This window comes from Macaca mulatta, chromosome 3 (genome assembly GCF_049350105.2).
Source record: "Macaca mulatta isolate MMU2019108-1 chromosome 3, T2T-MMU8v2.0, whole genome shotgun sequence".
Taxonomy (NCBI): Eukaryota; Metazoa; Chordata; class Mammalia; order Primates; family Cercopithecidae; genus Macaca; species Macaca mulatta.
This window is the reverse complement of record NC_133408.1, coordinates 173977584-173993639: the sequence shown is the minus strand read 5'-3', so window position 1 is coordinate 173993639 and position 16056 is coordinate 173977584. Positions and strand designations below refer to the sequence as shown.

Sequence of the window (16056 nt, the reverse complement as noted above, 5' to 3'; positions counted from 1 at the left end):
TATTACTGCCTGTAGTTCTATAATCTGAATATCCTTCCCCTCATCCAACTATGCCAACATTTTAAAACAACATTAAGTCATTCAGAGATTTAAAAAAACAAGCCTCCCCCAGAGAATGGATGATTGGATTATGTTCTGAGTATTGAATCCTGCTACTTGCACCTGATAGCCTGTTCTTCCACTTGCATAGTGTGTCTTAGGACACAGATTTGGGCCCCCTAAAGACAGGAAAAGCAACAGATCCTAGTAAGGACTGGGTCAGGCTTTCATTTGGACTCTTGAGAGCAGAATGCAACATCACATCCGGTCTATTTCTGTTTTTATTTCCTGATGAAATAATCGATTGGTCAACAAAGTGTTGGAGACAGACTAAACAGTACCAAGGAAAAGTGTTGGTTAGAAACCAGTCAGTATCCTGATTCATTCATATGCATACTTCTGTGGACTCTGCTGGAAAATAATCCTGTCTGTCATATTTTAGTGATTTGTACTTTCACGCACCATCTGATTGTAAATATCACTGGGAAATTCATATCTGTGCTTTCCTAAGGTGTTTTTCTTCTTCTTTTTTTTTTTTTTTTTTTTTGCAGATACAGTATATTCAAATATACCTCCATTGCCCTGGTGTCTGTGGGGATATTTATTTGCACTTTTATGTCAGCAAAGCAGGTGGTAAGAAGCTCACAAATCATTTTATGTTCACTACTTGCTATTGGGGCCCAGTTACCAGGCAATTAATAAAATTCAAAATTTTAGGTAATACAAAGATTTTGAAAGAGAAGAGGGGAGGGAAATGGGTAACATAAATATTTCCCTTGTATGTTGGCGCCTTGCATGTAGTTCTGCTCTCTGTACCTAGTTTATTTTCTTATTTCCTAGACTTCCCAGTCCAGCTTGAGTGAGAATGATGGATTCCAGGCATTTGTGTGGTGGTTACTAGGCAAGTACAATAATTATAATAAAGCTAATTGCCTCTGCAGTTGTGTTTGCTGAGTTTTCTCCTAAGAGACGTGTTTCTTGGCAAGAAGCTTCAGCTAAACAAATTATGCCATGGAAGAGAGGCACCTGGGATCATATTTCTCTGAACCTTAGCGTTCAAGAAAGGAAAAAAAGAAAATGCCCCCACATCCGTGGCAATATGTTCTACAACATGGATCCATGTTTTTCTTGGATGCCACTGGTGTAGAAAGAAGTGTGTGTCTACTTGCCCATCACACTCTTTGAATGTCATCCGTCTCTTCACGATCTGTCTGCCGAGCTGAAGCTTCTGCAAGAGAAGGGCCCGTTAGAGCAATTGACTCTTTAAATTTCCGAGGGACTCATTTCTATAGACTTATTTTCTTCAGAGGTTAGCTGTTCCATATGGCAGTGTTCCCAAACCTGACTGATCATCAGAATCTCCTGGGGAATTTTTAAAAATACAAGGATCTCTCTGTGGAATTAAATAGGCAGCTCCTGGAGAGCTTTGTTCTCCTGTTTTTTGATACGGAGGTGAGATCGTCCCAGGGGCTTTCAATGATAACAATAACAGATTGAGACTGACCAAGTGGAAGAGAAATAGCAGTGAAAGAACTGTGTCCTCCTTGCTTCTTGGCTTTGAAACTTTATCCCTTTAGGTTGCTGTTTGTAACATAGAAAGATCCTCATGCGCTATTAGAAAAATACCCAATGAGAAAAATGTGCAAAGGATGTGAACATATAGTTCACGGGGGAAATAGTAGTACCCAACAATTTTAGGTTCAGCCTCACTAGTCTAGTAATCAAATAAATGCAAATTGAAACCCAAATGCAATACCTTTTTATGTTGGCCTATCATACCGGCAAGATGGTAAATGGTTATCTCATTGCTGCTGAGGGTACAGTAAGACAACTATTTTTATAAAAATAGTTTGGGCATAAATGGACACAGCTTTTACGGAAAAATATATATGTATATTTTTAAATATATTTATTTATAAAAAGTATTGTATTTTTTAAATGTCCAACAGCCTTTGACTCAGTAATTCCACTTATGAGGGTTTATCCTAAAATATATCAACATTTGTTTAAAGATTTGTATACAAGGATGTACATTGATTTTAATAATGAAATAATTGGAAATAACCATTCTCATACATCTAAGTATGCTATATCCATATCATAGTCATTAAAAGCATTCTTTTGAAAAAATTTTAATGACTGATTTGAAGGAAAAGTCCAGGCAAAAGCTCATGAAAAAAGCAAGATATAAAATTCCATATGCAATCTGATCCTGTCTTAGTGTAAAAAAATTTACATAAACGAATATATAAGGAGATGTAGAAAGCTGTAAAGGACTAGATGGTAATAATATATTTTTATTTCTTTTTACAATTTTGTACATGTTCTACAATTAGTTTGTAATATTTGCAGGACTTTAAACAATAATGTTCTTCAAGAAGAACATCTGGAAATGAACAAATGCAGACATCTTGTAACCTGATGTTTTTTAGGTATTGGGGCACTGACTTTTGCTCTTCTGATGTCCGCAAGGATGGGTATATTCCAAGAGACCCTCTACAAACAATTTGGGAAACACTCCAAGGAGGCTTTGTTTTATAATGTAAGCCACTTGTTGAACCTGGGAGCATGGAAATTCCTAAGTTGTAAAATGTTACTCCAAGTGAACTATTCCCATTCTTCTGATGTAAAATGTTACTCCAAGTGAACTATTCCCATTCTTCTGGTGTAGTTGGAGGTTGATTATTAGTAGATGGCTGTAAGACCCACAGACTGAAGCGGTTTTGATGGGATGCTCTGGTGGGTTCTGAGTCACAGTTCACTGCATGAGATGACACAATCAATCAAAGCGAATTAAATTGTGTCTGCATATGTAGCAAGTCCTTTTGTGCAGAATGACTATATGTTTAAATTTCTCCATTCCCTGTTGTTGAGGAAAGGATGCTGGCTCCGTTGTTTGCTTTGTCTGTGATGGCCCTCAGACCCTATAAGGGCAAGAACCATAATTTGGGAGTTGATATCCTGCCATACAATGTGAAGTAGTCAAGAAGCACCGTATACATTTAAGTCTAACTTGCTTTTCTTTATATTGCTGTCAAACAACCTGTACAACTTTTAATCATTGTAAAGCTACTCTAATTATTCTATAATGTTTTTGCACTTACACTTATGTGACCAATTTCTTTCCACAGCACGCCCTTCCACTTCCTGGTTTCATCTTCTTGGCTTCTGATATTTATGACCATGCGGTTCTATTCAATAAGTCTGGTGAGTTTGGGGTTAGACAGTAGAATTACCTGACAGTTTCTGAGGCAGAGTCTCAGTTTTACTCTTGACTTGACCACGGCCTTTTTCATGATCCTGTTCAAATCATGTGTTCCTTTCGAAAATGTCTCCATTCCACTTTCCAGTCATTGCTGCAGCAAAAGCTTTCAGAGGAGTTTCTCAATTATTTACAAATGAAGTAAAAGAATATTTTTGAGTTTTCTATTTTGCTTTGATATTTGTGTGTTTGCATTTGAATGTGAAATGTTTGATGTTTTGAGAATGCAAATGAATACTTATAGCACACTGCAGAGACTGGAGCCCTGAGAAGTTGGGCTGCCGTCCAGCTCTCTCAACTGCTGTTTATCCTTCTCTGTCGTGAAAGGCAGAGCTGCTCACAGATCCATCCCAAGCTGCCGTGGAGCAGAGCAAGAGGGGAGCTCCATGATGACAAGGTTTTTCTCCTAGTTACACATGAGATAGGCAGCAGATGAATAAGCAAAATTAGTTTTAAGCTTCTAGTGTAAGTTAGCTGTCACTTTTTTAAATGGCCAATTAATAAATTAGCTATAGATTGTCAGTTAACTTGAAAGGGATCACTTATATGATCTGATTATCTACTAACAGCATTATATAGACAGTGAACACACAAGGAACAAATAAACATTTTTAAAATCAAGCTTTTATGTTGCACACACCTCAAATGCTTAAGTGCATTTTGTGGAATGACAGTAGGTGCTCAGTAAACATTTGTTTGCTATCTGAGCATGAATCGTGAAGTTATGACTATTCTCTGCATTTATAGTGTTGCCTCTCCCATTTGCCCCACCCCCCAAAAATGTGAAGGTAGTGTGTAAGAAAGTTTGTAAGGCTCTGAATTACTCAAATAATCATGTCTTCATATTAACACAACAGTTTTTAAGATCTCTGAGAAATCCCACACAGCAAAGGGCTATTGAAATAAAAATGTCAAATTCCATGTGATTGATTTAATTGTTAGAATGCTTCTAAAAATCACAGGGCTAGGCATTTATGATAAAATGTTTTACAGAATCTGCCTTCAACTTCTTCAGAATCATTTCCAAGTTAAAGATACATTTTCCTTCTCTTGCTTTTCTTGAGATTAAGTGTCTGAGATCCGTGAATTTTCCAAGAGAGCTAAATGTCCATCAAAATAAGTGATATCATTGTCTTTCCTTCAGAGATACAGTGTATCTCTGAAGTTATTAAAAAGTAATCACTTTTGTTAGCTTCCTTTTCATTTCAATATTTGCTAAGTATATCAAAGACAATAGAATACCAGATTATTGGCATTGCCCACTGATCCAGAACCAAGTTCCAAAACTTAGTCTTTATGTGTGTGTGTATATATATGAGACATTTTATTGGTGAAAGAAAATTGATGTTTATTTTCTTACCAGATCTCAGCATCATTGTATCAGAATTTCTTAAATTATGCTGTATAATTCAAAACCTGAAAACAATTTAGTAATACAAAAAAACTGACCCGTTGAGGATTTCTATGTCTTTATTCTCTTTCATCTTAGATATTTTATTTCCTCCCACAAATTTACTGTGCAAGTGTCATTATATAAAGCTAATATAAGAGTGAGTGTGTGTGTGTGTGTGTCTGTCTTTTAAGAGAGACAGGACCTCCCTATTGCCCAGATTGGTCTCGAACTCCTGGGCCAAAGGGATCCTCCTGCTTTGGCCTCCAAAAGTGCTAGGATTACAGGCGTGAGCCACTACTCCTGGCCTAAAACTAACATAAGAATATATTTAAAGTTATTCACAGTTCCATCAACCTAGACATCTGCTAATTTTATTTTTATTGGTTTTCTTCTAGACCATGTCTATTTACAGAGATTCTTACATAGCTGTAATCCTTGGGTGGATATAATTTTATATTTGTTTTTTACTTTTTTTCTGAGTTTTATGTGGCTATATAATCTCTACAATTTTCGTTTTTATCAAATGTACAATGCCTCCTCTAATGAAAGTACCTTTGTTTATGTAGCCATTGCACCATCATTGGACATTTGATTGATTTTGATTCAGAGTTATTCTTTATTATGTGTAGTACTTTAATGAGTGCAGAACTTTTTTCTTCCTTGGAATTAACTAGGATTAATTCTGAAGGATGGGTATGAATAGTTTCATACCCTTAATAAGGATTATGAAATTGATTTTTTGAAGAATGAAACCAAGTTATACTGCCACCAACCTGTGGCTGCCAGTTCCATCACCAACTTGCCGGATTAAGATATTATTTATAAATTTTGAATTGGCTAGGCACAGTGGCTCAAGCCTGTAATCCCAGCACCTTGGGAGGCCAAGACAGGCAAATCACCTGAAGTCAGGAGTTCAAGACCCGCCTGGCCAACATGGCGAAACCCTATCTCTACTAAAAATACAAAAATTAGCCAGGTGTGCTGTTGTGCACCTGTAGTCCCAGCTACTTGGGAGGCTGAGGCACAAGAATCACTTGAACCTGGCAGAGGTTGCAGTGAGCTGAGATCACGCTACTGCACTCCAGCCTGGGTGACAGAGTGAGACTCTGTCTGAAAAATAAATACATAAATATTGAATTGCTAATTTTGTAGCTATAAAATGGTACAGTCTTATTTACTTTGGAATTCTGTAATTACTAGTGTGATTGAACATATTTCCAAACGGTATTTAGTTACTAGCCGCCATTCCTCTTGTGTTGAGTAGTTAAGGCTGTCTGTATCATTTTATCATTCTCAACTTTTCTGTGCTTCGCAGTGTTTCTTTGTAAAGTGAGGTACTAGTCAGGCAAATGGTAAAGCATTTCCTTAAAAATTAAAACGACTATTTGTTTTAAGAAACCAATTTAATGACTTTAGTGGCTGCCATAGACTGGAGTCAAGGCAAGTAAAGTGATGTGTGGTCCAATTCTATTTGCAAGGAAGACAATGTTGCTGTTCCTATTATGTTCAGTCTGTATTACCCTGTTCAAACTATGAAAAATTCAGCTGTGAAAAAGTGATGTGGCTATATCCTCTTGTAACCTCTACAGAGTTATATGAAATTCCAGGCATCGGAGTGACCCTGCCCATCATGTGGTTCTACCTCCTCATGAACATCATCACTCAGTATCCTTTGGACTCTGCCGTCACCTTTATGTCGTCTTCAGGTTCTTTTGGCATAGGAATGGTCATTCTTGTCTTCCAACAGTGTGTTGACTTGAATCTGATTGTTGCTGGATTTATTCTGCAGCAAGCTGGAGACAGACCCATTCAGGGAACTCCTTGTAGAGGGCAGAAGAGGTGCTAGTGGTGCAGTAGGTCAGTAAGGCACAGGGCAGCGGGAGGAAGTGCCCTGAGTGGAAGCAGAGGAGTCCATTGATTGATAGTGGCGGGTGCGGTGGCTCACGCCTGTAATCCTAGCACTTTAGGAGGCCGAGGCGGGCAGATCACTTGAGGTCAGGAGTTTAAGACCAGCCTGGCCAACATGGTGAAACCCCATCTCTACAAAAATACAAAAGTTAGCCAGGCATGATGATGGGTGCTTGTAATCCCAGCTACTCCATAGACTGAGACAGGAGAATCGCTTGAACCTGAGAGGTGGAGGTTGCAGTGAGCTGAGATCATGCCATTGCACTCCAGCCTGGGTGACAGAGCGAGACTCCATCTCAAAAAACAAAAAACTGTATAGCTTGAATCATCTGTGATTTCTACCTGTGATTTTTTGGTGTCCTAAGGTATTTCCAGTGATCACAAGCTGCTGCAAAGTCCTGAAAGAAATTTCAAATTAAGAGGCTGAGGTGGGAGGATCACTCAAGTCCAGGAGATCGAGGCTGCAGTAAACTTGATCACTCCACTGCACTCCAGCCTGGGTAACAGAACATGACCCTGTCTCAAAAAAAAAAAAAAAAGAAATTTCAAAATAGCTTTCATTTTTTAAAATAGTTATTTCGAATGATCTTATATTCATTATGAAAATAATTATGTCTTTGAAGTAGTAAAACGAATCACAGTTGACCTCATTCCTCTAAGTCAGCTCCTTGATTTGCCATAGAGTCCCTTTCTGGAGGAGAGGATAGAAGGGCTGGAGGCAAGATAAATAAAGGTGAATGGGATCACCCTTACCGAGAGTGTCACCCTCTGTCATTACCTTGGAGGTGCCTGTCATTGTAACCATAGGAAGACTCCAACATAAGAATAATTGGCAGTTTTTTAGGCAGTTTCGAATTGGTACCCACAAATGGAATGGCAGCACAGTTGTTCTGCAGGTTCTCCCCAGGAGGAGCCTCATAGCTGCCATAGCAGAACTTCATGTTTTCTTAGAATATGAGAAGTTAAGCCAGGGACCATGCCAGAAGGTTCTCCCACTGATCCCCCAAGTATAGTCTACAGAAAACTACCTTGACTCCACTCCTCCAGGTACGTGTGCATCCGGGGCGTGTTCATCCTCACCACGGAGTGCGCCTCCCTCACCGTCACGCTCGTCGTGACCCTACGCAAATTTGTGAGCCTTATCTTTTCCATCTTGTATTTCCAGAACCCCTTCACCCTGTGGCATTGGCTGGGCACCCTGTTTGTCTTCATTGGGACCTTAATGTACACAGAGGTGTGGAACAACCTAGGGACCACAAAAAGTGAGCCTCAGAAGGACAACAAGAAGAACTGAGACCTGCCTGGAGTACGTAGACCGGTGTCGTCGTGAGGGAGGGACCACCGTTTCGCTTTTGTTAATGCCGAGCTACCCGCAGTGCTGAGCCAGCCATGCCACAGGAAATCTTCAGGAGGAGGGGACTTCTCATATTGCTCATACTGACACGTGTAGACTGAATAGAAACCCCTCAGCCCTAAAATAGAAAAAAGAACGGTTCTGGACTATTGAACAGCCCATTCATTTATTTGTTTTGTTTACCAAAATATTCAGTATTATTCTTGTTTATTGAATTCTGAGCCTCCATGAACTACTGGCTTACTATCCATGGTCTTGGAAAACATTGTCCCTTCTGTTGCTGTTCTAATGCATCTCTGCCACAGCAGTCATTGTCATCCTGTGGCCTTATCCCTTTTGTCTCCCATCACCTTTTCCTTCCTCAGCAGCACCTCACTGTCAGTCAGACGCTGCAGGCACCACCATCACCAGGAGTGGCCAAGTAAACTGAGACACCGGTAACAGCGGGGCTGGACTTCCTCCCGCGTTTTGGGAAGGAAACAGATGTTCCCTTGAGCTGATTCCCAGTGACACCGGAGCAACACTAGTGGGACTCCTCTTTCCCAGATTTTGCTTTTTTTTTTTTTCCCTATGCAAAAGTCAGATGCTTCTATCCGTTGCTTTCTGTGGTTAGGGCAGCCCTGCAGCATATCTCACAGCAGACACAGTGTTCATAACAAAGAAAGGTTGTGCCGGGCACGGTGGCTCATGCCTGTAATCCCAGCCCTTTGGGAGGCTGAGATGGGCGTATCACTTGAGGTCAGGAGTTCAAGACCAATCTGGCCAACATGGTGAAACCCCAACTCTACTAAAAATACAAAAATTAGCTGGGTGTGGTGGCGCATGCCTGTAATCCCAGCTACTTGGGAGGCTGAGGCAGGAGAATCACTTGAACCCGGGAGATGAAGGTTGCAGTGAGCTGAGGTCTTGCTACTGTACTCCTGCCTGTGCAACAGAGTGAGATTCTATCTCAAAAAAAAAGAAAGAAAGAAAGGTTGTTACGGACTGGGCACCCCTAAAGCCCATTACCTAGGCCACAGTGGTGACAGCAGGATGGCCCTGCCCAGCACCACAAGAGCCATGGCTGCCCCTGTTGGCCCAACCGGGCACTCACAGGGCAGAAGGGTAGGTCTCCAGTGGTAGGATAAAGCTTCACCACCAGGAGATTCCCCTCTGCCCGATGACTCTGATAGAGTCACGACCAGTCAGGGGAATGCATAGATGGAGATATGTAGTGTGTGATGTGTAAATCAGGTCAAACCTCAACTACAATTGAAAGTTGTTATTTTATTGCCCTATAAGGTATCTTACCATTCTCAGTGGGTATTGAGGATGGTTCGATGTGCTTTATTGTATGTGGAAACATGCCTCTCTTTGCTAATCATTTCAGAGGTCCAGTTTTCCTCTCACGGGACAGTCTTGAGTAGGAGGAACACTGTCGCTGTAATATGCGTAGCTTGTGTGTACTTTTTGTAGTCTGTGTGTGATCAAAGGGCACGGAAGTGGCTGCGCTTTCACGTCCCCTTTCTTTACTTAGCTGGGACTTTACATACCAGTACATGCTCCCCTGTAAGCAGCTGAATTCGCCGGCCACTTCTCCTTTTGCCTATAGACAAAGACTGTGTGTGTGTCTGTCTCTGTGTGTGTGTGTGTGTGTGTGTGTGTGTGTGTGTGGTTGTAGTGCACACATTGTGTTCTTAAACTGAGACGTGGCTCTCCAGGTCTCCTGGGCTCATTCCATGGTGTGATATGTTTATTCCACTGTCCAGAGCTATTCTCTGATGGATTTGAGCTACGGCAGTGGAAATAAATGTCCTAGAGTCATCAGGTCGCTTGGAGAAGAAGTCATTTAAGCTGCCTCGGGTTTTTGTTACTTAAAATGTGGATATTATTTCTCCACCTAAATCACTGAGTTTACAGAGTAATAATGTGTTGCTCTGGACATTAACAGTGTTCTAGAGCCAGTAATGGGCTCTTCTGAAAGATGCTCAATTAGAAGTGAACCCATTCATAGGATCAAAAGCCACTTGCTTTGAAATATGTAGAGTTCCTCAGAATTGACGGTGCTAGAAATATCCAAGTGTTATATAACCTCTTAAAAGCAACAAAAGCTACTTTTTTCTTATCACCTAATAGAAGAACCTGTCCCTAGAGGCGACTTGATTACCACATATCTGGAGTCTCTGAACTCTTAATAGGATGCAGCCTCACATACATAATAACACCCATTTTATGTTGATGAAAACATTACAGGTTTTCATTATTGGGTATGTGTTGATGTGCGCAGACAGCACTTGGGCCCATTAGGTTTTAGCATCTGGTCTTAGAGCATGTGTGTTCATCTCAATGTGAATACTTCAGCCAGTCTTATGAATAGGAGGCCATGCATGGGCACAGAATAGGTTAGAACACTCGTACAAGATGACCACATATAGAAGCAGAAAGCCCCAAATCCCCTGGGAACTGGTTTTTCTCTAGTAGCTGAATATAAGCAAATATGTCTAATGGACACCAGTTAATACTTTTTAAAACTACTCTTAAAAAAATATATATGTTCCCCTTGGTTAACTGATTTTTCAATCCAGGATGGACATTTTTTCAACCTTTATTAAAAGGACAAATAAACTATTTTGAAGATCAGACTCCTACCTAACTGGAAGAGAAATGTCTATTAAATGTCTCTCCTCTTTCTCCGGGTCAAGACCATGTAATTTTATGCTTCAGAGATGAGGATATAGTTTGTTTACAAAGAGTTTAGTCTTTAGGACATCCAAAACTGTATGCTAGAGCAAAAATCAAATAGCAAAGGACACTAGCCAGAAAATACGATGTGTGTGTGTGTGCACCTGTGTGCCTGCTGAATAACTTGACAGTATAACAGATAAGGTAACAGAAGATGGTGGCTATTTGAATTGTATTAGCTTAATGTCTGCATATCTTTGGCCAAAACTCTATTGTCATATTAGAAACATGTTATCTTCTCCATGTTTATTAGTTTATTTTTTATTGTTTTCTTTTTCATCCAACTAAAACAACTGTAATGTACTTGATACATTTACATCAAGTTCTAAAGTATTTAGACAAATCCAAATACTTTGTTTTTAGTTTTTTCCTCCTTTCCATCCAGTTAACCACAGTGAAATGCTGCAGTATTTGGATTTGGTCAGTGCTCCAGAGGAAGACCATGAAAGCTGAATTGGTCTGTGCCACCCAGAGTAAACCTCTTTTCTTCTGGAAAGAGGGCGTGATGTTTTTCAAGGATTCTAACAAATATCTCGCAGTCATCTCCTGAGCACCTTTCCTCTATTTCACTTCCAAACTCCTTCCCCCACTTTCTTCACTCCAGTTTCTTCACTTGCAGTGTTTTCTGCTAAGAAAGACCTATGATCTTGTATCTGCTTATGCCTCTATTCTTTGGGGCCTCTGGATGTTTTTGTGGATTTTTACAGAGTATTTATATCTGCACAGCATGTATTTTGTTATACATTCTTATACGCATTGATATTGGGGGGGTACATTTGTAATAGTAAGAATATCTGGCAGAGTATGTGAATGCCATATCTGTAGATGAGGATGAACATGAAGGGTTAATGTAGAAATGTTTGTTTATTGTGTTACAGCCCAAAATGGGGGCTGAGAGTCTGTACCACCATTCCCTTCTCTATTTGAGAATCTATACCACCATTCCCGTCTCTATTTGGGAAACAATACTTTCCTTATTTTGCTATTTTTACCTTCCCATTAACTGGTTTCACTCAACAGTGCCAGATGCCTATGGAGAGGGGAAGTAAAACACCTTAGGTCAGGAATAATTATAAACCAATGAGTTAGCTCAGGGCTGATGGACATGTTCACTGGTGGACCAGGTGGCATTGACCTAAGCAGACAGAGAAATGCACCACACGGAGGAGAACCACATTGAAATCAAGATCTATTATATTTTGTTTTTCTTTGCTTGGAGTAAATAGCATTATAAGTCATTCAATATTATATTGAAATCAAGTCTATTATATTTTGTTTTTCTTTGCCTGGAGTAAATAGCATTATAAGTCATTCCACCCTTATTAGATAACCAAAGCATTTTGGTCTCAATAGCTTTCTTCTGAAAAATTTGAATCTTACGTGTGGCAGTTCACTCTTAAGGTTGAAAGAACTGTCAATATAGATAAAATCCATTCCTTAGTATTGATTGGCGTGACATTTGAAAATATGTCTAAACAATATTTGTAAGTAAAAGAACTAGTCATAAGCTTTGGATGTGTTCAGTATGTACCAAGCTGGAATGGAGACTGGCCCCTCTTGGCTTTGTAGCATGTTGTCTTTTTCCAGCAGCTTCCTCCTAGTAGACATTCCAGGGATGAGAGGGGCCAGGGATCATGTCTTATTTCTGTATCGCCAGCCCCTGGCATATGGTCTGGCTTATGTTACATGAACAAATGAATGCTTGCCAAGATCTCTTCTCCCTCACGTTTCTGGAAAACCTGAAGGTTCCTGATACCAGCTCCCACTCTATCAGCTGGTTAGCAAGAAAGCAAATAAGGGGAAACATTCCTCACATTCCAAGCAAGAGAAGGAAGAAGGACCATTGGGAGGAAGTACACCAGCGATTGCTCAGTGTGCAGCCTGCTACCTCGCCTTTGGCTCTCTGGATTGCCTGGTGGTAGAAGGGAAGAGCATTATGTAGTTAGCACCTTGCATATTTGATGCTCAGGAAGAAAGTGCAAGGAGATCCCTAATAGAACATTAAAGATTCTTAAAAGTTTCTGAAGTAGGCTGCCTGGGGTGACCAGCCCCCCCCTTACATCTCTCCATAGCTGGTACAGTTAGCTTGCAGCAGGTGAAGCTGATGCCTGGAGATCACTGTCTGTCGGTCTGATCTCAGTATCATACTGAGGCACCTCCCCTGAGCCTTACCTACTTAAATTACTAACCGTCCTACCAAAATTTGTCAATTTTAATCAAATGAGGCAAGTTGCAAGGGAGCCAGAGATATGTGAAAAAAGAAAAGCAGAAATCCTAATACTTTCTAAGAAAGAAGTTGTAATAATTTCTTTGGCACATTGACTTACTGATATCTTTTGAAATGCATAGACGACTCTTGTGAACCAAAGAAAGCAGCAGTGGTTATTCCCCGGCGCAATAAAAATGCCTTTGTGTATCACTTGCGATTGCCAGTCATTTCTGTGCCAGTTGCTTTCATTCCAGAGAATGGCCTCGTTCTCCAAAAAAAGACTATGATTTTTAGAAGTAGGATTTCCTAACAAATTATGTGGTGGGGAGGGACGGTGGGGATTTTATTCATCCCGTCTGATCTCTTCATTCAGTACTACCATTAGGTTTTAAGAACAAAGATGGGGGAGGAGGGAGTAGAAAGCTGAGAGTATGTAGAACAGCTACAAGACATTAGTGGGTATTCAGATTTTGAGCTGTGTAAATATCAAACGTCGGCTTCCAGCCTTAAGAGTTATTTGAGCAAAGAGTTAAGGAGAAATGGGAGATTTTGTGAATAAAATGTTTTGCCAAACTGAATGAGTCTTTTTGCCATTATTTCTCAGAGAGAGCCATTTTTTACCTTCTGGAACAACTCATCAGACATCTGGGGTTTATCTTGAATTGTACCATCATTGTTTCTTAATAAAAGTGATACATTTCTTGCAGGTGTTTCCAATCACCATTACCTTTGAAGTGCCTGTATGCAGTTTCAAAAGCTCTCCAATTTTTACCTTGTAAAGTGGCAGTGGCATAGTTTACTACAAACGATTGTCAGCAACCTGTCTTCCTAATTCCTCACAGCTGGATCAGTAATAAACCACTTCTCAGGCTGGTTCCCGCGTCAGAAGTTAAAGAGGATCAGCCTACTTTTGGAAGTTTTAGAGGTTTGTGGCAGTACATTCTGTAGCAAATCTCTCAAAACCTCTTTGCCTTGCTAGAAATACATTGACGTTTGTAAGCTGCAGTGACCAGCTCTCTTTGTCTTTGAAATGTTGCTTTTAAATAAACTTCAACTGGAAAGCAACTCTTCAAAGCAGTTTACCACACCCAGCCTATTTTTAATCATGGTATGCAGTAGCCCCCAGGTACAGAACACAAAAAGAAAAACAAATGAGAAATTTTGCACTAAATATAGCATAGTTACAATTCATCTCTTTAAAAATGGCATTACTCTTTTATCGGGACAGGGCTGGATGTTCTTAAACAGCCCTGGGCCTGTCATTACACGCAGGAATGGTCTCACTGCTTCTGAAGCCCTTTCACTCTCAAGTCATTAAGGCCTTAGAGTGTGTTGAACTCTAAGATGTTATGAACCACAAGCCTACAAAAAGGTAAAGAACCTTCTGGGGGACAAAATTGTGGTTTAGTTCAACTCTAGCAAATTGTATCATCTTGTTAGTGGAGGAGACTTCTACACAGAACTCTGATTCTGGGGCTAGCAGCAAAACACAATTGCAGACAATGCAGTGGCAGAGATGTCCCTCATTAATAAAGGCTCCAAGCACATAGGTGGGTGTCAGCAAAGATCCAATTTCTTTGTCCCGTCTTGCATTCAGCATTTCAGCAGTACATTAATTCATTCTCACGCTGCTACTAAAGAGATACCCAAGCCTGGGTAATTTATAAAGGAAAAAGGTTTAACTGACTCACTGTTTTGCATGGCTGAACAGGCCTCAGGAAACTTACAATCATGGTGGAAGGGGAAGCAAACACATCCTTTTTCACATGGCAGCAGGAAGGAGAAGTACAAGCAGAGGAAATACCAGACACTTATAAAACCATCGGATCTCGTGAGAACTCACTATCATGAGAACAGCATTGGGGAAACCATCCCCATGATTCAATTATCTCCACCTGGTCCTGCACTTGACACGTGAGGATTATTATAATTCAAAATGAGATTTGGGTGGGGACACAGCCGAACCATATCAGGCAGCCATAAGAAATGAATACATATCAATGAGTTGAATATGTGTTTATGTCAAAATTTTGCTTTAAAAGGAAAAACAAAGCACATCTGGCTATGCAAGTGTTTGTTAATAGAACTTTTCAGTAATGTTCTTTATCTGCAAATTAAAATCATGTCATTAAAATTATTTTATCATCTGATTGTTTCTTAATCAGCACTTCAAGGAATTAGCATATGGCTCCATTTTTACATGTGACTCCATGATGTACGGATGCATTCTAAAGCCAAGGGGGCTTATGATTATGATTACTGGAGTTTCGTTATTTCCTGTAATAGCTTTGAATGAAGTTTACTGCATGAAACACTCCTTTCGAGAAGGCCGTAAATCTGTATCAATTTCCCAGAATCTTTAGCATTGTTAAAATAATAAGTTCCATTCCAGCAATTAAATGGAGTGACATAGTAATAGTAGTAAACATATATTTACTACGTGCAAGGCACTTATATCAATTTATTTAGTCCTCATGAAAAATCGTTGACAAGAAAATTATCCTGATTTTACAGATAAGGAATCTGAGGCTCAGATGAGCTTCCTAACTTGCCTCAATTACTCTTATATTTTGGAGCTGGGATTTGAGCCCGTGAAATCTGATTTCAGAATGCATACTGTTAAATCCCTGCATTATGCCACCTCAAAAATCTCAGTAATGGGACTACAGTCTCCCTTTGCCCTGTGTGTCCCTGCATGGTGTAGATTTTTATATGCTAAATGTCATCAATCAGTCTTGAGTCGTTATCATGTCATCATGTGTTTGAATTCATGTCCTGTTTCCTCTCTAAGAACTTATGATCTGTTCTATAGTACAAGTGTAGTAGTCTGTTTTCACACTGCTGTAAAGAACTACCTGAGACTGGGTAAATTTATGAAGGAAAGAGGTTTCATTGACCTTCCACTGGCTTAACAGGCTTAACAGGAAGCATGGACTGGGAGACCTCAGGAAACTTACAATCATGGCAGAAGGCGAAGGGGAAGCAGACACCTTCTTCACATGGTGACAGGAGAAAGAGGGAAGGGGAAGTGCCACACACTTTAAACCATCAGATCACGTGAGAACTCACTATCATGAGAACATCAAGGAGGAAATCCGCCCCCATGACCTAATCCCCCCACCAGGTCCCTCCCCTGACATATGGGAATTACAGTTGAACATGCGATTGGG

General features: G+C 40.1%; 1 protein-coding gene across 2 annotated transcripts in view; it reads left to right on the top strand.

Moving 5' to 3' along the window:
- Nucleotides 1-13464, top strand: part of SLC35B4 (solute carrier family 35 member B4) — a 28054-nt gene extending 14590 nt beyond the window's left edge. The window contains exons 4-9 of one of the 2 annotated variants that reach the window (XM_077995017.1): nt 591-672; nt 880-940; nt 2472-2581; nt 3171-3246; nt 6284-6359; nt 7650-13464. In XM_077995017.1, the coding sequence (XP_077851143.1) occupies nt 591-672; nt 880-940; nt 2472-2581; nt 3171-3246; nt 6284-6359; nt 7650-7896 (652 nt within the window). In that variant the 3' untranslated portion in view covers nt 7897-13464. 2 annotated transcript variants of the gene reach the window in all.
- Nucleotides 13465-16056: the final 2592 nt, after the last annotated feature.